This window comes from Candoia aspera, chromosome 8, assembly GCF_035149785.1.
Source record: "Candoia aspera isolate rCanAsp1 chromosome 8, rCanAsp1.hap2, whole genome shotgun sequence".
Lineage (NCBI taxonomy): Eukaryota > Metazoa > Chordata > Lepidosauria > Squamata > Boidae > Candoia > Candoia aspera.
In genome coordinates, this window is record NC_086160.1 from 62,250,057 (window position 1) to 62,272,207 (window position 22,151).

At 42.6% G+C, this 22,151-nt stretch overlaps 1 protein-coding gene across 1 annotated transcript in view; it reads right to left on the minus strand.

Annotated features, from left to right (window-relative positions):
• Positions 1–21,207, minus strand: part of GRID2 (glutamate ionotropic receptor delta type subunit 2) — a 984,963-nt gene extending 963,756 nt beyond the window's left edge. The window contains exon 1 of the mRNA XM_063310079.1: positions 21,120–21,207. Within this exon, the coding sequence (XP_063166149.1) occupies positions 21,120–21,207 (88 nt within the window). The remainder of the gene's footprint in view (positions 1–21,119) is intronic.
• Positions 21,208–22,151: the final 944 nt, after the last annotated feature.

The window sequence follows — 22,151 nt, forward strand, 5'->3', positions numbered from 1 at the left end:
ACAACCAGAAGAATGGCAAACCAGTACCTGTTGATCAGAGAAAGAAAAAACAAAACAAAACAAAACAGGCTTAGATCCACATGCAAATAATACCCCCAGATGGTGTACTGTCTGAGTTCCTGAACAGTTGAATCAAGGTCTCATGAACTGCAAACAGCAAACTGAGCAACTCATTCCAAGGGTGCTTTCTTGTCAGATGTTTTCTGCAGCACATACTATCAAACAACCAGGAATAAAGAATCATGGTGAGTTTGCCTCCCTTTAGCTACATCCATATTTACAATAATAATATGTGGATCTACCTTGAAAACCATAAAGGGAGTAGCTCTGAACAGTATACATTTTCTCCTTCATTCAAGATGCCTGAGGTGGTAAGAACAAGGGAAAGAAAATACTTTCTGAAAACCAAATTAGGAAAAGTGGAGAGGCTGCAAGAACCATTTTAACAGCTCACAGGTTTACAAACTGACAATTTTGATAACACATTTGGAATACAAAATTGCCAACAATTTTGTGAACAATCCCAGTGTTCTCAGTGCTGTTTACAAAGCAGAGGGCAGCTTCTGTCTTTTGTGGTATTGACCGGATACTATGAGCCTACTATTTTCTAACACAGTGGCACCCTACTCAATACAAAGAGCCAATTAATTTCAGTCTTAAGAACAGTTGGCAGGCTTGACAAAATGCAAAAGTAAAGTTTTTTTTTTTTTTAACCTTCTCTTTTAATAACTAGGATCCTCTTTCCCTTTTGTCTCCAGCTGCTTCAGACCTTGCTTTCTATAATGGTGCTAAAATGAGTGCATCATCTCCCTGAACTTTTGGCCACAACACACATTCACATCTTTTCCTAGCAACTTTTATACAGACATGATTCTTAAGATAATGACAAATGAGCAGGTACAAAGTGCTTTAGAAGGTCTGTTCCCTATATTTTCTGAAATATGGGTCTGACCAAATGTTCCTGGAGAGGTCTTAGACATTATCCTCTTGCCTTTCTCATTTCTGGTTGGTGGTAATTAATGTGGAAGGTAAAGGAGTCTAAAGTAAGATATCTTCTCATTCTAATTCCACAGTGTCTATGTAAAAGATCAGTTCAGATCTCTGTTACAAACCCTTTATTTCCTGCAGCCTGTCATGTGAGAGACAGAGAAGACAGAAATGTTTTAAAAAGGAAATACCAGAAAGAAAAGGTATATTTTACTTGGTTTTGGCTAAGCCTCATGAATAATTTGCTGAGCCCCACCTGCCATGTAGCCCCCAATGCAGGAATGTTCCCTTTGACAGAAACACGCACACACACACACACTTTAGTCATGCCTAGTCAAAAGTTTGGTTTACACTTTTATAAAGATATATGGTGATGCCTGTTGCGCATGGAAAGTACTGTGTGACTTGGGCATAGGTGAATACAAGTTTATATAAGTTCTGAGATAATGTTACCTCTATAAATGGAGACACAAGGCAGTGTGGTGTAGTGGTTAAAGGTGCCAGGCTAGAAACCGAGAGACCACAAATTCTAGTCCTTCCTCGGGCATGAAGCCAGCTGGGAGATTTCCTAGGATTCAGTCCTAGGAAGAAGGCAAAAGCAAACCACTTCTGAAAATGATTCCAGGAAAACTGTTTGGATCTGTCTATGTAGTCCCCAGGAAACAAGACTCACTCAAAGGCACACACACACACTCAAACAAAAAAGGACAGAGGCAAAAGGATATTAGTTCAACTGAGTATATGTTGGTGTGGATAGGCTTGGCATCATAATATGTATATATTGTTTTGAAAGCCATTTCTCATGTTGTTTAAGCTAAGAATCCATTCCTATCATAGTGGATACAAATGCAATGAATAAATATGTGAAAGGGACATCCCACCATAACAGGGCATCAAAAGTTCCTGTGTCTACCTGAAATGTTGGGCTCACTGCTGGCTCTGCTTCCATACATACATGGTTTTGTATGGTCATCACCAATAATCTAATTTTTATGCACTGCTGCTGCTAAGGTGGAGCAATCATCAGCATCTGAGTCCAACCCTTCATTCTGTGCAATCTTGGAACAGACTCAGTAGCTCACATAATTAAATAACAGGATGATCAGAACTGGTTATGAGTCATTTAAATGTGACCTAACTACAGATCTTTTCCCATTTGAAATCACAAGAGTTATTTAATGAAGAAAGCAAAATGAACTCTTCTGCATCATAAGCCCAATTGCTTTATATTATAATGGCTTACAGAGTTCTACCCCTGTTGTTTTTATTTTCCATGAATACTAGGAAAATGTACTAGAAGGGAGGAATTCATAGTACTGCATATACAGTTTTCACAGCAAAATGGAATATCAGAGCTCACAGAATCCCTGTTACTTGGACAATATAGTGATTGTGATTTGGATGGTCTATGGTACATTGACAAGTTCCATGGGTTGCCAAGATGTCATGCTTATTTTGTACACCAGCACTTGTTTTACCAGCATTGTCTGGAACACTGAATTTAACTTCAACATGACTCTAAAATAACAAGCCACTCTTGCTTATTCTCTTAAATCAATAAAAAATATTTTCCACTTGTCCTATCCATCAAGGTTCTGAATCCAGATGTTCTGTGGCTCCAGTTGATTCAATATTATGACTGGACAAAGCATTTTATGGGGTGCTTGCAAAGGTATTGTCATGAGTGAAGTACCCTCCCAGATGTGTTGAGGCAGCTATGTTTTTGCGTAGCACCAACACATCAGATTATCTGCATGGGTCTATTCATACACAGATATTTCCACTGGGATTGCTAGAGGAGTGAAATGGCTGTTTATACACATTATGCCTGCAAAGATGATCTCGGAGAGTCTTCAAAGCAGCCATATCAAGCCTTCCAGAACAGGCAGTTGCCTCAGCCCTTACAGATATTTGGCATTTTGAACTGAAGCATTCCATCCTATATTTTTTTGTAGGCCACATCAGAATAGATCATTGCAACTCACTTCATTGATATTTCAAGAAAACGAATCTGAATAGTTTTAACTATACATAACAGGATAGTTATGGAGAATGGGAAATAACTGACTGTGTGGGCAATCCTCCAAGCTGACTTGATATTTTACCCCATTCCAGGCCAGAGAGAGAAGGATAGTCGATGTCATGAGTAAGGATGGCGAGCAGGAGGCTCCCATCCAGACTGTTAAGCGCATGCGTAGCACTGAGGAATTGGGCAGACATTCAAAGAGACACAGATTGGGACTGCCTTAACCTTTGGGGTTTATATGGCTGGGGTTTTCCCACACTTCTTCAGTTTGTTAGGATTGATGTCCTAACAACCAGGAAACATGCTGAGACAAGGAACTGTCTCTAATGCTTTATTGCTAGTACATAACAGGAATCCTAACAAACTGAAGAAGCGTGGGAAAACCCCAGCCATATAAACCCCAAAGGTTAAGGCGGTCCCGATCTGTGTCTCTTTGAATGACTGCCCAATTCCTCAGTGCTACGCATGCACTTAACAGTCTGGATGGGAGCCCCCTGCTCGCCATCCTTACTCATGACAGTCAAAGTTCTATGGTCTTGAGAAATGTTACCTTTCACAAAAAATGACCTTCTTATTACTTACGATTATCTTCCTGCTAAAATAGCTAAGATTACTAACCACTCACATCCCAATATTAAATTGCAAACTACTTTCTATTTGTTCAGAAATGTATATAATTACAGCAATTAACTTCAGCAAAGGATCGTTACCTTGTCGTGGTGCTGGAGCTTGAGCACCTCAATGATGCCATGAGCTAAACCGTGAAGGGCCACCAAAGACGAGAAGGTCATGACAGAGAGGTCAGACTAAATGCAATCCCTGGGGAAGGTAATGGCAACCCACCCCAGTATTCTTGCCGTGAAAACTAAATGGATCGGTACAACCAGAGATATGGTTGTACTTCCAATCTACCATTGGAAGATGAGACCCCCAGGTCAGAAGATGGTCAAAATGCTACTGGGGAGGAACAGAGGATGAGTTCAACTAACCCCAGACGTGATGACACAGCTAGCTCAAAGCCGAAAGGATGGCTAGTGGCTGACGGTGCTGGTGGTGAACGGCGAATCCTATGTTCTAAGGATCAACACACCATTGGAACCTGGAATGTAAGATCTATGAGCCAGGGCAAATTGGATGTGGTTATTGGTGAGATGTCAAGATTAAAGATAGACATTTTGGGCGTCAGTGAACTGAAATGGACTAGAATGGGCCACTTCACATCAAATGACCACCAGATCTACTACTGTGGACAAGAGGACCACAGAAGAAATGGAGTAGCCTTCATAATTAAGAGTAAAGTGGCTAAAGCAGTGCTTGGATACAATCCAAAAAATGATAGAATGATCTCAATTCAAATTCAGGGCAAGCCATCTAACATCACAGTGATCCAAATATATGCCACAACCACAGATTCTGAAGAAGCTGAAGTAGAGCAGTTCTATGAGGATCTGCAGCACCTACTGGAGATGGCAAGGACCTAACAGAAGAAGAAGAGATCAAGAAAAGGTGGCAAGAATATACGGAAGACCTGTATTGGAAGGATAACAATATCGGGGATAGCTTTGACGGTGTGGTCAGTGACCTAGAGCCAGACATCCTGAAGAGTGAGGTTGAATGGGCCTTAAGAAGCATTGCTAATAACAAGGCAGCAGGAGACAATGGCATCCCAGCTGAACTGTTCAAAATCTTGCAAGATGATGCTGTCAAGGTAATGCATGCTATATGCCAGCAAATTTGGAAAACACAAGAATGGCCATCAGACTGGAAAACATCAACTTATATCCCCATACCAAAAAAGAGAAATACTAAAGAATGTTCAAACTATCGGACAGTGGCACTCATTTCACATGCCAGTAAGGTAATGCTCAAGGTCCTGCAAGGTAGACTTCAGCAATTCATGGAGCGAGAATTGCCAGATGTACAAGCTGGGTTTAGAAAAGGCAGAGGAACTAGAGACCAAATTGCCAATATCCGATGGATAATGGAAAAAGCCAGGGAGTTTCAGAAAAACATCTATTTCTGTTTTATTGACTATTCTAAAGCCTTTGACTGTGTGGACCATAACTAATTGTGGCAAGTTCTTAGTGGTATGAGGATACCAAGTCATCTTGTCTGCCTCCTGAAGAATCTGTATAACAACCAAGTAGCAACAGTAAGAACAGACCATGGAACAACAGACTAGTTTAAGATTGGGAAAGGAGTACGGCAGGGCTGTATACTCTCACCCTACCTATTCAACTTGTATGCAGAACACATCATGCAACATACTGGGCTTGAGGAATCCAAGGCTGGAGTTAAAATCTCTGGAAGAAACATTAACAATCTCAGATATGCAGATGATACCACTTTGATGGCTGAAAGTGAAGAGGAACTGAGGAGCCTTATGATGAAGGTGAAAGAAGAAAGTGCAAAAGCTGGCTTGCAGCTAAACCTCAAAAAAACCAAGATTATGGCAACCAGCTTGATTGATAACTGGCAAATAGAGGGAGAAAATGTAGAAGCAGTGAAAGACTTTGTATTTCTAGGTGCAAAGATTACTGCAGATGCTGACTGCAGTCAGGAAATCAGAAGATGCTTAATCCTTGGGAGAAGAGCAATGACCAATCTCGATAAAATAGTTAAGAGCAGAGACATCACACTGACAACAAAGGTCCGCATAGTGAAAGCAAAGTGTTCCCCATAGTAACATATGGCTGCGAGAGCTGGACCATAAGGAAGGCTGAGAGAAGGAAGATAGATGCTTTTGAACTGTGGTGTTAGAGGAGAATTCTGAGAGTGCCTTGGATTGCAAGAAGATCAAACCAGTCCATCCTCCAGGAAATAAAGCCAGACTGCTCACTTTAGGAAATGATATTAAAGGCAAAACTGAAATACTTTGGCCACGTAATGAGAAGACAGGACACCCTGGAGAAGATGCTGATGCTAGGGAGAGTGGAAGGCAAAAGGAAGAGGGGCCGACCAAGGGCAAGGTGGATGGATGATATTCTAGAGGTGACGGACTCATCCCTGGGGGAGCTGGGGGTGTTGATGACTGACAGGAAGCTCTGGCGTGGGCTGGTCCATGAAGTCACGAAGAGTCGTAAGCGACTAAACGAATAAACGACAAACAAACAGCAATTAAACATCTATACTATATGGAGCAAAATGAACAATAAAACATCCATGACAAAAATATGAATACTCCCATGTATGGGTATGATAAAAAGCACACAGTAATACTGTACTGTCCTAATACAGTAATAATCCCTACTGCAGCAGTCCCATGTCAGTTACAGCAAATCTGCTAGGAGTTAATTTGGAATGAACAGTGTAGCAGGAAGACAACACTCAAGGACTGAAGGCCCTCTAGAATTTTCCTGTCTTTAGTGCTTTCTAGAAGACTGTCACAATGGAGTTAATCTATTACCCAAAGGAAGGCCATTCCATAATATTAGTGCTGGGACAGAAAAATCCTGTTGTGTGGCTGCAGCCTTCCATATTTCACAAAAATGTGGAATTACCAGAAGCTTCTCTCATGATGTCCATGTTTGACAATCTATTCTGAATGAAACTAAAGTTAGGAATAAGTACTATAATTTCAAATAGGAATACATATACAAAATGTCCTTCAGCTTCATAAGATTGCCAAGATGACCAGCTTTGATGGTGTCATGAGTAGTGATGGTGAGCAGGAGAGGGGCCCTATCCAGGGGGGAAAACACATGCGTAGTGCTGAGGAGTTAAGCAGCCATTCAAAGAGACACAGATCAGACCCGCCTTAACTTTTGGGGTTTATCTGTCTGGTTTTTCCCACGCTTCTTCAGTTTGTTAGGATTTTCTGTCGAATGTAGCAGTAATAAAACACTAGAGACCTATTCTTTGTCTCAGCGTGGTTCCTGACTGTTAGGACATCAATCCTAACAAACTCACTACTCCCATTGAAAGAGGGAGGAACAAAAAGAAAAAAAAAAGGACGAAACATTTGGAAAAATGTCTTCGGAAAACCAGGAAATTCGGCAAGCTATCCAACAACTGGCAGCAGCATTGCAACAACATCAACAAGTAGATCTCCAGATCAACACATTACAAGCAGCCATGCTACAGCAGTTACAACAACCAGCTCCGATTAACCCACAACTGGTGCCAGCAGCAGCAGCAGCAGCTCCGCCAGTAGTCTTGAGATCCCAGGGCAGTCTACCAGAGAAGTTTGGAGGAGAAGCAGGACAGTTGAGAACCTTCCTCACATAGTGCACTATGTTTTTCGACAGCAGACCGGCAGAGTTTCCCACAGACAGAACCAGAGTCACCTTCATCCTAAGTCTGCTAAAGGGACCAGCAGCCAAATGGGCTATTCCCATGGTGGAGAACAATGCCCCGATTCTCAACGACTACCAGAACTTTTTGGCAAGTTTCTGAGCACACTTTGACGACCCGATCAGAGAGGTCACTGCCAGCCGGGAAATTCGGAAGCTCAAGCAAGGCAACAAGAGGGTGGGAATCTACATTGCTGATTTCAAGCTGTTAGCAGGAGATCTGGACTGGAATGAGAGTGCCTTGAAAGACCAATTCAAACAGGGGCTGGATGAAGAAATTAAAAATGAATTAATGTGCCAGGGAACACCAGCTACCCTAGAAGGTTTATATCAACTGTCTGTGGTTGTAGACGCCAGGCTAGAAGAGCTCAGACAGATGCAGCCAGAGAGAAACAGGGGCCTCAGAGCGCTTCCAGGATTTCCAGCTCTCTCCGCAGCATCTCTCTACTCAGGACCAGAGGAGCCGATGCAGATCAGGGCGAGCAGGAGGCTTATTTCCAAGGCTGAGAGACAGAGAAGGAGAGAGAGAGCCCTCTGTTTCTACTGTGGAGTCCAGGGGCACATGGTGAGAGCTTGACCAGCGAGAAGCCAAGCAAATTCCGTAAGAGCCCCAGGGCAAGCAGCTGAAACAAGAGCCATCTCCACCTCTACTTCCAACCAGGGAAACTCCGTCGGTCTCCCTCCACAGAGCTCAGCAGGGAGACCATCAATCAATTAAGAAGGGCTCATTCCAAGGATTCCAGGCAATCCTTTTACTACTTACCAGTCATAATGCACATAAACCCAGAGCACCAGGTCAAGCTAGAGGCCCTTGTGGATTCCGGAGCTTCCACCAATTTTATTGATGTACAGACTGTACAAGACCTCAACATCCCGACCAGAGAATTGCCACATCCCATAGAAGTTGAGACCATTGACAGCCAGCCCCTCAAGGCAGGGCCGATTAGAAGTTTCACAGAACCTTTGCAACTAACAATGGGAGACCACACTGAGTGGATCCAGCTTTATGTTACTGCATCACTTAATGTGCCTATAGTCCTGGGCACATCTTGGCTGAAGATCCACAACCCATTGTTGAACTGGACTATGGGAGCAATCTCCTTCCCAGCTAAGGAATGCCAGCACCACAAGATTCAAGCCACTCTTCTCTCTCCAGCAACCAATGCAGTCACGGAAGCAGGGGGAGTCCAGTTGCCAGCCAAGTATGCAGATTTCGCAGACGTTTTCAGCAAACAAGAGGCCACAGCACTATCCCCCCATAGGGACTGCGATTGCACCATTGAGTTGATACCAGGAGCCAATATTCCAGCAAGGAAACAATATCCCATGTCCCCCAAGAAACTAGCCACCTTAAAGTGTTACTTGGATTCTAATCTCCAAAAGGGTTTCATCTGACCATCTACTTCCCCAGCATCTGCTCCTACCTTCTTCGTACCAAAGAAGCCTGACCCGTTGGCACCGGCAAACCAGGAGGCACCCATGAGAGTGGTGCATGATTTCAGTTCCCTCAATAAAGTCACGGTCAAGGAAAATTACCCACTCCCCCTAATATCTGATCTGCTGGATCGCTTACAGAAAGCATGCATTTTTACTAGGTTGGACCTCAGGAATGCGTACAATCTGATCCGGATGAAAGAGGGGCATCCAATATTTAATACACTGGAAAGGGTACCCTGAGCGCACATGGGAAAATGCCAGAGATGTGCATGCACCAACGCTGGTTCATCGATTCCATCAGCTTTTCCCTCACAAACCCAAGCCTCGCACTCTACCAGAGATTCCACACTTGACTGAGCAAGCAGAGGAATCCCAAGCAGAGGAGTTTGTAAGTTGGCAACCTCCACCCCAGCCAGAGGCTCTGAGGCCAGAGAGAGAGGAGGGGGAGCCTAAGCCCTCCACCTCCGGCTTGCATTTCCCAAGGGGGAGGGGGGAAGAATCTTCTAATTATCTAGCTATTTTCCAGCAGCAGCCACCTGGGCCAGAAGTGTTATCAGACCTGGAGAGCAGCACTGATTCGTCCTTGGAGGAATTTTCCTTTGAAGAATTTCCATCGTTGCCCAGTTCCCATGGGAGCTTGGAGTGGGAGATGGACTCTCATGAGAACTCTGGAAGGGAGGGGGCTGAAATGGAATGTGAATCTGGAGGGGAGGGTGATGTCATGAATACTGATGGTGAGCAGGAGGGGGCCTCTATCCAGGGGGGAAAACGCATGCGTAGTACTCAGGAATTAAGCAGCCATTCAAAGAGACACAGATCAGACCTGCCTTAACTTTTGCGGTTTATCTGTCTGGGTTTTTTCCCATGCTTCTTCAGTTTGTTAGGATGTAGAATGTCGAATGTAGCAGTAATAAAACTCTAGAGACCTATTCCTTGTCTCAGCGTGGTTCCTGACTGTTAGGACAGATGGTCCACTACAATACTACTGCTCTCCTTCTTAGGAAAGGATTCTGTCCTCTCACTGAAGGAAAAGGAGCATCATTGTTCTATACAGTTGTCAAATCTTTGATGGAACACTTCACTTTGATAGAAGCTTTGATGAAATACCCTTTCAAAGCAGTGCTAAAGAAGAACTGGCTGCCCTGGTTAATTTCAGGCCAATAAGAACAGTTTCTATGCCCATGTAAGGATTTCTACACTCTTATCAAACTGAGGTGGTCAAACGGAGATGGCTTGGCCATACCTGAACACATCAGGTCGCTTCTACAAGGTGAAGTGCTCCGTTTGAGTGAATCCAGAGGGATCCACACAGATCTCCAATTCACAGCTGCCAAAATGCTTCCCAGATTAGCTAACTATCGCAATTCCTAGAGGTGATGTCAGAGAATCCTCTGAGGATACTGATGAGGAAGGAGGGAGGTACTGACTATGCAAGTTTTTCATGTGTTTTTTACCCAAACCCATATTACAGTGATAGAACTGGTTAACATGTACAGATGTCTAGATATTAGTTAAGAATCTAACATAAGCTAACTCATCTGAATAGGACATGAAATATATTCAAGATAAGTAATTTTAGGTAAACTAGTATTAGGTTTTTTTTTTGTAAGCACCAGATATTATTGCTATATGATAATGTAATGTATATACTGTATATGCATGTGTTTGTTAGGCTAAAATGACACAATAATCAGTTGAATAATTTATTGAGGTACTGGAATTGGGTTTCATCTATTCCTCTTATAATTAATACCAGGGGCTTTGTAATTCCACTTTTATATAGAAATGATTGTGTTTAAGCTGTTGAAAATCGTATATTTTAGGACTATCCAATGCTTCCAATTCAATCCCCCCCCCCAAAAAAGCTTTGTATTGTGTGGTGGGACAAACATACAATCCTGCTGCAACTCTTGATTGCACTTGCCCCTTTTCCCAAAATCATGTGGTTGCTCCTGTAGAGCAACTGTAGGGGACACACTGTAGCTGTTTTACAGACTTGCAAATAGGTTCTATGTTCCTATCCTTAAATGCCCCAAAGCATTTTTAATAGAATCCAAAGCATTGCATAGCTTTAATCTTTTGATAGATGATATTTTGTACTTTTGCACATGAACCATACACATCATTAAGACAACTAACAACTTTGTCCCTGAGTTCCAAAGAGCAATATCTCAGAAAAACAAGTGAACTAGGACCATAAGAAGCTCCTGGGCAACAAAAGCAGAATTAGTCTCTGTCCATTCCTAATAATTCAAAGTAGAACAACTGAAAGGTAGTTCACACATACATATTTTTTTATTTGATAACTGCAATCTCCTAGCTACCTATGAAAAGACACCACAAATATGACGGTTCATATCTTCTGATATGCAATGATATTCCATGAAGCACTTTGGCAAATTAATCTGCCAGTCATCAAACACAGATAAATCAAGTAGCCTCTATGCATGGTGAACCAAATCTGAGAATACTGTATCTGCCTTCCCAGAAGCTGGCACTTTTATGGCACTGCTCTGTGAAAAGTAACTGAAGCAGAGAGAGAGGCAATGAGATAGAGGCTTAGGAACTGGTGAACCTAACCACGTGATTAGCCATGATTGCATTTCTATTTAAATGTCACCGAAGGACAAAAATAGCAACTGAGGCTGGTAGGCAAATTTAGCTACAGACTGTATCTTTTAGGTGATGGATTTGAAGCCTCATCACTGCAGCAATGACCTATAGTTCTATCAAGAAGACAAGGAGAAAAGTTGAATGCATTTTGTTTATTGTGTTTGAAGGAATAACTGATGAATGGATGAACTGAAAATAAAATCTCAAAAACATGAAACCTGCATGAAACCAAAGGTCTGTCCCATAATAGCTGACCATGTGCCTAAGCAAGCCCATATTCAGAAAAAGAGCACTCCTGTCCATAGTCCCCTAAACAGCTGGACATATTTCTTTCAGTGCTGTAGGTAATATGTATCCATCATGTCATCATTGATAATCTTATTTCCCATGAGTTTGTCTAGTCTTTCTGTAATGCTATCCAAATTGATAGCTACCATTACCTTTTGCGGAAGCAAGTCACCTAATCTGACTACCTTCTATGTAAAGGTGTCTTTCCATAGTTCAGTCCTGAATTTCATACCATTTAGTTTCACTAGATAACCCTGGTTCTAATATTATGAGAAGGAGATCAACTTCCTCCAACGAGCTATGTATGCATAATTCCCCACAAGGTCCAGATGGCCCCCACCCTGCTGATATTTCAGAGACCCTTGAAGACCTGGCTGTTCACCCAAGCCTTTTAGCAAAGGTGATTGAAGCCCCTTTCTGGATAATATGGGTTTGTTGGATTTTTGCCTGGTTTTTGCTATCTTTTGTTGTTTGTTTTTAATCATTTTATTGTTTTATTATTCTCTGTGAACCATGCAGATGTGAACCACACAGAGTTGCTGGGAGTTGAGCAATGAAATAAATAAGTAAGTAAGTTAACATACCCCTTTCATGTTTCCATATCCTTTCCTTTTTTTTTTTTTAAGCTACAGTACAAAGAATTAAATTGGGTCAGAAATCTAAATTAAAGCATTCCATATAGATGGTTCTCTGTTCTGCTTGACCCCATCCAAACATATATTCCATTCATCAAAGTTCCTAAATTAATGTTACTATCTTCCCTATTTTCACAAGGATTGGACCATACAGCTGGATGTCCTCACATACCCTTTAGTTGGTGAAAACTGCCAACTGACCCAAATATACTTCCTAACTCTGTGTTCACCAAACTGGTTCTCCCAGATCACAAATTCCTAGCCAGCATGGTTATCTTCTCTTAGTGTCACAGCATCTGTTTAAGAGAGTTTGTCAACTGTCATTTTTTAAAGAAAGGTTATATGTTATTGAAAACCCCACAAAATTTATTTTTCCTAATATCTGCAGAGGTAGAGGCAACTATGTGATATCTTAAACTCATAAATAGCAGCTGTATAGATGTTCCTAAAACATGGGGTGGGGGGAAACTGATCAAAATTGGGACTAAAGAAGCAGGGTAGGAGAACAAGGAAATATAACCCCATGCTAGCACTGCATTTCCAATTAGGATCAACACTCCAACAGCTGCTTTTTGTCCTGGGAAGAAAACTCTTAATACTGGTTTTATTTTAGAGGAAAGTAACAGCCATGGGAAGGAGAACATATGGGTCATCTAGAGTCGACTGAGGTCATGGAAAAGGAAATAATCTCATAGTCCTGATCCATTTCCTCTCTTCCCATGTTAGATGCTCTTAATTTTTTTTTAAAAAGAGTGCACAGTTAATAATTATGTGCTTACCAGAACACAGGGTTTAGCTCTCAAGTCTGATTTCCATTCATTTTTGGTCTTATTGTAAGATATTTATTCAATGACACTTTTTCCAAAAATGACATTATCTCCAATTGGAATGCAGGGATTTTGGGATGGTTGATTTTTTGATATTAATGTGCTTGGATTTAGTATTCATCTTAGCAACAAAGACTTGCCACAATTACAGAACCCTGTTTTACAAGGCTGTAAAGCATTGGGAAGCACACTCCAAAGCCAACTAGAAAAAGTATAGCTATTCACCATTGGTAGACATAAAGAAAAAGCTTGACTGGCTCCATTTTTAAAATGTAAAGTTTTCTGCTGCCTTTCAGATATCAACTTTGTTTGTTTGTTTTCTATCCCACCTTTATTATTTTTATAAATAACTCAAGGTGATGAACATAGCCAATACTCCTTCCTCCTCCTATTTCCCCCACAACAACCACCCTGTGAGGTGAGTTGGGCTGAGAGAGAGTGACTGGCCCAAAGTCACCCAGCCGGCTTTCATGCCTAAGGCGGGACTAGAACTCTCAGTCTCCTGGTTTCTAGCCTGGTGCCTTAACTACTAGAACTTCCAGGCAAGGACTGGAAGATCATCTAAGGAAGAAAATACCATTTTAAATTAATATTGTACATACATCTAAATCCCTCATTTCTAACACTTCTAGAAAAGTAATTGCATTTAAATTAAATGAACAGATTATTTATTTATTTATTTTTACCGACCATCTTGTATGGCCAGGACAACTGCTATTGTCCTGGCTTGCTACCATGAAATAAGTTTCAGCAGCATCACAAAATAGGGAAATATGTAGGATTTGTAGACCATCACATCAGTAAAGCACCAACCTAGGGAAGGCTGGATTCCATTTGTAGGTGATTTCATTTGCTAGATTTCTCTCCTAACCTTCAGTCCTGGGGCCCTTTCTTTTCTATGAAAAGAAGAGGGTATAGTTACTTGAAAAGCTAACTTTGAGGGCAAAGCTTAGAAGTACATTTTGGAATTTTTTGCCCCAGTTATATTTTTGTTCCCTATTTCTAGCATATAATCTGATAGGAAAAACTGCAAGTCCAATTGGACCCTAATGATAATCCACTGCTCTGAATGCAATATAATGATAAAGGAAGAAAAGCTCAAAATGGCTATTAACATTAAGCACAACCATTCAAATTACTATTAAGAGTGAAGTTACCATTAGCAGTAACAGTTACTGCTCAAATCATAATCACCATGGAAAAAAATACACTTATTTTAACATGTTGCAATTACCAGCTTTCCTTTGGAATATATGAAAAATAAAGGGGAAAGCATCAGTCCATTGCAGATGCCAAATGAACGTCGGATCATAAGTGGCTAGAGCAAAACATATGGCTCCCTGGAGAATGCAAAGACTTGAAACTCATTTGTCTAACTCATCCACTCCAACACAACAGTTTCTAGAATAATTGTAAGCCTAGCCTAATTCTCAGGGTATTTATTTAATTATTTCAATTAAATGACTTATGAGATCAGAATTGGAGCGAGGAACAGGTAAGCTGTGCTTGAGATGGGGGAAGGAAATGTAAATGTAAACATAAATATAAACCAAAGGCCTGTTAATATTCATGCCATATTTGGTGAATCCAGAGGCTTCCAGTTACAAAGCAATCCTGCACACCATCATTCTCTTCGGCACTGAAGCCTCAACATCTCTGTTCCATGTTAGGTCACTAAGATGAGTCTCAGCCTTGGCATCTTCACAGATAAGATGGGGCCCTTAAAGAAAAGGTAACTGTTGAAAGTAATTTTGATTGTTTTTAAATCATAATCCCCACAAGGCTCTTCATGCAGGACCTGGGGCAGGTCACTGCTTCTGTTCCAAGAGATTTTGGTCCCTTGAAAGAAAATCCAAATGGAACCCCCACATGCTATTGTCAAGTCTTGCAGCCTCTCAATAGCCATTGCCTTATCCTTCCCTTCAAAATGCTGCCTGAAGCAAGCCCATTCAGCCTGCACCATAACAGGGCTAGCTATGCAAATTACTTGTCCCTGGACTCCTGCAGTACCTTCTGCATTAACCATCTCCTTAAGATACTTGCAGAAATTCATAAATTCTCACAAACCACGTTTTATCTATCTATTTATCTATCTATCGCTCACATTTATATAGCCGCCCATCTCGCACAAGTCAACTCTGGGCAGCCTGCAACAATGAAGTAAAAACAGTGAATAAATAAAAAAAAACAATCATTATAAAAAGATAACATGGTCATTAAAAGAATATTATCACAAAATTGTAAAATCACAAAATTATAAAATATACCAGCCCTGCGGAGAGAGCAAGAATGTCAGTCATAGTGGAACCATCTAAGAACGTCTCCAGGTCCCAAAGACCCCCAGGCCTGACAACATAACCAAGTCTTGAGGGACTTCCTAAATGATAGCAGGGAAGGGGCGAGCCTAATTTCAGGGGGGAGAATGTTCCACAAGGTTCAGCTTCTGTATCTAAGTTGCATATACTGAATAAAGAATGCCTGGAGTGGATCAGGGTTCTACATTGCCTGGACAGCCTTAGCGTACAGAAAAATATATGTAAGTTTATCTTCCATGTCACAAACCACACAATTTTCTTTAGCGGACAGGATGTGCAGTCTGTAAGTGCAAGGCTGAGAGCGGCTCACCAGGCACAAAAAGGAGGTAAATGGCCTTTATTTGCAACTGTCCCTTTAAGCTTCAGGGCCAATGTTTGTAATTCCCTGAAGCTTCAGTTCACCTGAAAAAACCAAGGGCACTCCAGAACAAATGAAGAACAAAAGTGAAAGAAGATAAATTCAAACCAAGTACAAACTTAAGCTGTTTTTACCAGAGGTACCTGGAAGTTACGCTAGCCAGGAAACAGACTTTTTGGAAGAAGAATTCAGGCAGTATAAGGCCAATTCCTAGCAGGGAGATTTTTTTGGAAGTGCATGAACAGCTAGTTAGAGTTCTTAGAAAGGCTTGAGCAATATGGGAAGGCTGAATAAAATGCTTCCAACTTCCTCCCCTTCTACTGGCCCCTGTAGTCCACTGGCTATTATGAAACTGGGCCCCAATCTCCAGCTCCTTATCAGAATAGCCTGTGAAGATTCACACCCCTAACAAGACCTGGGTTCTACTTCTAAGACATTGAGTGTTTCACATCATCACACTAAACAAAAGAAGGCAAGCAAAATGGAAATACAGGAGGAAAGGGCTATCCTCCTTTTTAGTTCCCCTCTTCATGAATTTTGCTAATTTTTGTTATGTCTGAAAAAGGCTTAGGTTTACTGATGCCCATGAATCCATTGCAGATCTTTAATAAGCAGTTTTTCAATCAGCCTCAATTACCCAAACCCAAAGAGCACAATGCACAGCTGAATCACTTGGCATTTGCGTTTATCGTCACTGTACCATCTCCCAATATCAGGAAAATGCACAAGTAGAAATGTGGAAAGGCAAAGGGCTATTCTTCGTGCAAACACACTTATATGAATGCAAAATAACATGTCCAATTTGCTCCTTGATTCTGATACTATTTTCTAACAATTCAGCACTTTGTTCTGAATTCCCCTTCTGAATGGGAAAAGACTTAAGGCATATGAAACCAATGGAAAGTGAAATATGCTGCAGACACTAAAAGCACTAATGTAACATAGATTGTGAAAGTAGATTTCCCAAGGAGTTTTTAATCACCACTTTTTGGTATATTATTCTGTTTCAGGAGGCAGAGAACTGAGACATTAGCTAGGCTACCCTACATTTACTAGTAAGAGCTGCCATCCAATTTTGCTTAATATGCACTTCTTTTTCTGAGGACTTTGGAAAGAAGCTAAAGGCTTTTGCAAGATTATGAACATTCTTGAGGGAAGTTTTGTACATTTCTACCAAGAGATAATTGAAAATCCTTTGAATTCTACTGGAGAGAAAGAAGAAAAGCACAAGCATTTCTTTACACTGGTTTTCAGTAGCATCCCCTCAGGCCTTTCTTTTCATAAAGAAAAAAAAAATCCACTGTCTGCATTCCTGGCTGGAGTTGAAGGTACAAGACCTTACTTTTCTAGAAAATAAGTTAGCATCACTGGCTTCAGCCTGTCATACTTACATCTAATTCTCATTTTTCCAGTAAGATATACTTTGGTTTAAGCAATCTGAAAGGGAAAATAGCCATCTCAAAATGATCTGGAAGAATGGCTGCAGCCTAAGAAAGAAAAAGCTCAGTCCTATACTTAAGAGCCTCTGAGCATGTGCAGAATGTATTTCTGGCAGTAAATGGCATGAAAGAATTATTCAAATTTATTCTAGGAGAAAGAGCTAATCATCTAGCTGCACAGGACATTTTGCTTCATTCTTTTCTAGCACAAGAAGACCACACAGAACCTCACAATTCTCATTCCAGTACTTAGAGGTCAAAAATCAATGGACAGCCGCATATCCCTAAATATTAAAACATCAGTGCTACACAAATTGTGCACTTGGCTGAAAATGCTGCCTAATCCCAGATTAATTAAAGCAATGGTCCAAAGTCCTGTTGCATTTAGGAAGAGAAAAACATCAGACAAGCAATGTACAAAGTCAATTGCAAGTAGCGTGGCTAATTTCAAAGACTTTGGGAGCTTTGGGGTTGCATAAATCCAAGCAACTTTTTCAATAGCCTCATAAAACAGAATATCATTGCAATTCTGCTCACGGCTTTTGACTTCTTTTTACTGCATGCAGATCATTAGGAAACTTCTAAGCAATCAAGTAATGTGAGTCTGATGAAATTATTCAATCAATGCATAGGCTCAAGAAAGCACAGCGTGCAGAACTACTGAGTGTCAATAACGTTTCTCCCCCTTCCCTTCTCCGCAAAAATCTTCCCTAATGCAAATCAAAAGCCCAACAGGCTTAATGAAGGGATTTTCCCACTGCAATTGCAGGAACGTGTGAACCATTTCTTTCCCAGTATTCAGAGAAATACAATCTGCAACATGTATATTCTAAAAATGCAAGAGCATTCACACACTGCTTTGATTAAGGTTAATTTGTGGAAAAAGTAATCCTCTATATTTACTGCAAACCCCTAATAAATTAATCACAGCTCTTGGTATCCTTTACTTTAACAGATGTATGTTAAGATGGACACTTACTCTGAAAAAGCAATCTGGGGGCTAAATGTATACCTAAAATATTCTATGTGCAGCTAAGTCAACTATTGCTAAAGGGGAGGCACACATATTGCCGAATTCCTAAATATACACTGATATTTTGCCTCTCATTATTATTATACCTATTGGAAAAGTATGGAATGGAAGAGTATGAAAAAGTATTCACTCTTTTCCTTATTAGAGTCCAAACATCTGTAATACCTGCTCTTCACCTCTTCTTTTTTTCCAGCCTGTTAAACTTTCCTTTCTTCACTTCCTCTGATTTTTTTATTTAGAAAGCATTCAACCACTTTAAACAAATGCACTCTTCTGAGATGTAGAATGGACAAAAGCAGCTTTGCATTGTTCTTGCTTCAGTGGATTTTGTAAGACAGGTGTTTGCATTTATGCAGCAGATGCGCAAACACCAAAGCCAGAATCTGATCTTGCAACGTTTTCAGAGTTAGAGCTTGGAGTGAGAGGAAAAGATTTCACTATACTTTTGGAGGAAAAAAAATGCAGAGATGAGCTATTGACCCCATTTTAAATGAAAGTGCTGCTTATTTCAGACTAGCTATTTTCCATAACCTAGGGGGGACAGAGAGAGAGCTGTGGATGACAATTATCAATTTGCCAGTTTCACAGCAACCAAGTCTTCTCCTTGTCAAATGTACCACTTGCCTTGTCAAGCAAAATTGTCTTTCCAAGCCATTCTGGCTCTCCTAGAGTATCTCCCCTTTCTAAGCAAAGATACTTGTGCTGCTGGCTGAAATTATCCATGACATATATATGAAAACAAAAACAAAAACCCAAATTATCTGCAGGAATGTATTTGCCAGCTATGAATAATTAACAGGCATCCAGTAAACAGAAATAGCCATTACCATAAAGAGAGGCGTAGAAGGAACTGTTTGATGTGAAACCACAGTGCAACAGTGCATGCCACTGTTTGCTTAGTGAAAAGGGAAAAGAGTCCTAGTGCCCAGAGTTTTCTTTCACAAACAAACTATTCATTGGTGAAAATCATTGTTCAATACCCAGGAATTTGTCTCCAACCTTTCTCCAACCAATTCTACTTGGCCGTCACAAAGCATACACTGTCCCCAAAGCAGCATTTCCAGCAAGTTTTTGATTTCAGTTGGAAAATGAGAAAAATGCCAATACATCATGAATTGTCTGAATTCTGTGGGAAGTCAGCTAACCGTTCATTCATAAAATAACAGCTCAGGCAAGGAAGGGAATGCTTGTTAACATTATGAATTACGATAGAGGGTTCTGCCCTGGAAATTCCAGGCTAGTATCTACATTCTGTAGGCAAGAAGAACTGCCTACATGCTGGAATGATTCAACCCCCAAAGTCAAGATTTCTCAGCTCCAGTCTTCTTGGCTGAAACACTGCATTACAGTGGAGGACTGGCAGACATATTTCCAAAGGAAAATCACTTAAGCTAGAAAGCCCCAACAGGCTCTAAGTTGGGGGGAATGGGTGGATTGGCCACTAACTGTAGCACAAGGGAGCATGATCACTGTTTGTTTGTGAAGGGGGGAGTGAAACTTCTAATTCACTGGACCTGCTGGAGCAGCTCCCCCAGATGAGCCTCCCCAGCCAGTCAGCAAGAAGAGCTTGAGCTTTCCTCATCCCATCCCAGCTGATTCTTTACTTCCTCTAGCATATCCCCTGCACACTGACCCTCTTCTGTTGATGGCATGCACAGAAGAGAATACACCCCTGCTTCTTATTTTGCTAGGCAGTGGTACCTCCACCACCACGTCATCATCATCTCTTTGGGCAGGGAGATTTATTTATGCCCGGATCTTCAACCAGGAAGACTGAGGCTCCCTTGGTCTCTCCCCTCCCAGGCGTTTTCCTCTCCTCTTTTCTCTCCAGCGACTGGCAAATGAGAACTCCAGGCTGAGCTCGCTGCAGATAGCTCTGTGAATCATAATCACCCACCACCTCCTCTCCTCGCGTTCCAGTCCCCCGTGTGGCTGTCCGTGTTGCTGCCAATAGGTGGGGCCCACAGCAGCTTGGGGGGGTGGGTTCGTTTAACCCTTGCCGAGCTGCCTCCTGTCCTATCTTGCTGGAGGCGGGGAGGAGGCGCAGAGGAGCAGGCTGCCACGCGTGGCTTCCCCGTTCCTTCCTCGCTCCCTCCCTCCTCTAGCAGCTAAATACCCAGGGTGAGGGCTGGACCCCGGGAGGCCCCTGCCATAAAAGCTGCTGGTTCTACGACCTTCGCACGTCGCTGCCTTCCTGATTGGCAGGGGACAGAGCGACTGGACCCCGTGGCCGCCACTGCCGGGGGGAGGTTAAAATCTAGTGACTCCTTCCCCACTCGAGCTGTTGGACAAAATGAAAGAATCGCGTTGCCAAACCACCTGTTCCTCTAAAGGGGAAGGGGGTGCGGCAGCAACGTGCGGTGTGTGTGTGTGGTGGTGGGGGATCTGGGTGTCTTTCTATGTATGTGCGGGAGTGTATGCGCGCGCCCCGGATAAGCTTGAGATCTTGTATGCAGGGGATCCTTGAGGCTCTTCCCTTACTCGGGCGCTACGGCAGCAGCAGCCGGAAGCCAATTGCTGATTGAGCCAAGCTTACAGTACGAAACGCTAACTCGGGCGGTTTACCGCGATTTCCTTCCCATCCTTTGGAGGGAGAGAGAAAGCCCCTCCAAAACCACCTCAGTCTGTTCCCCAACACATAACACAGTTTTAAGAGGCTCGGGCCAACCGTGAGCTAATTCACGCAACCATGCCAAACTATCCGCGGGTGGTGCTTGCTACGGCCACTCTCGGCGGCGGGATTATTCCAACGACCATTATGATTATTCAGGAGCTGCTGACTGCGGAGAGCAGCGTTCGGATGGAAGGAAAAGGCTGCCAAGGAAGAGCAGCGAAGTAGACAGCTGCAAGCAGCGGCAGCTCGCCTTACCGATATGAATGATCGAATCCGCCAGCGCCGCTTCCCAGGTTCGAGTCCAACACACGGACACGAGCAAAGCGCGGACAAAAACTTCCATCTCCTGCGCTTCTGGCCAGCGAGGAAGACCAGGAGGAGCAGCAGCGGGGCAGGAGGTTAGCGAGACCCAGCACCGAGGGCGAAGGGCGCCGAAGACGCAAGGGAGAGTTTGAGTTTGAAGCAAAGCCTCCGGAAGAGCTGCAGCTGGTTGCGAGAAGAAGACGGTCCGCTTGCCGGGGAGCCTCTGGCTCGGATCCCCGCGTCACTTCGGGGGGCGGCCGGGCATCACCAGAGTTGCGGGGAGTTGCTGCAGCAAATCCATCCAGCACCCCCCGCCGAAGATGTCGGGGCAGCAGCTTGGCGCGCCTCTGTGTTCATCGCACCATCCTCAGCCTTTGATTATAAAGCTTCGTTAGTGATTTAGAAAAGGCAGACCTGTAGAAACGGGAATCTTTGCTTTTGGCGGCGATCCGCACAGCCCGCTTCTTCGACCAATCCGGCGGAACAACTTACAAACCATAAACCGACCAACCATGCCAGTCCCCCACCCCGCCCCGGCCACCCTGTCCCCAAAGGGGGGGGGGATTTCTCCCAAAGCAGTAACTAGTTTTCCTTTCAAATCTCCAGGCAACTGACCAGATCCCTGAACAGTGTGTGCAGGAGAGAGCACACTCCGTTGGAAACCCTCTCCCCACGGCAAAAAAAAGGAAAAAAGAAAAAAACCTTAAAAGTGAACTTCAAAGCAATGCAGCTAAGAATGCAGAACTTTCCCCTTCTCCCCCCTGCAAAAAATTAAAATATATATAGGTGTTTTTAAAGGCTATAATCCCCTTGCTTTCCTCCTCCCTCCTTTTCGGTGGGGAGGGGAGGGAGGCGGGAAACGCCGCAAACGCTGCGAAAACGAGTCTCCGACGTGGCCAAGCGAGGTAGCAGTTCCACGGAGACGTGGCTGTTGGGCAAGCGAGCAAAGCAGCAGCAGTAGCGGCAACCGAAGACTCGCGGTGG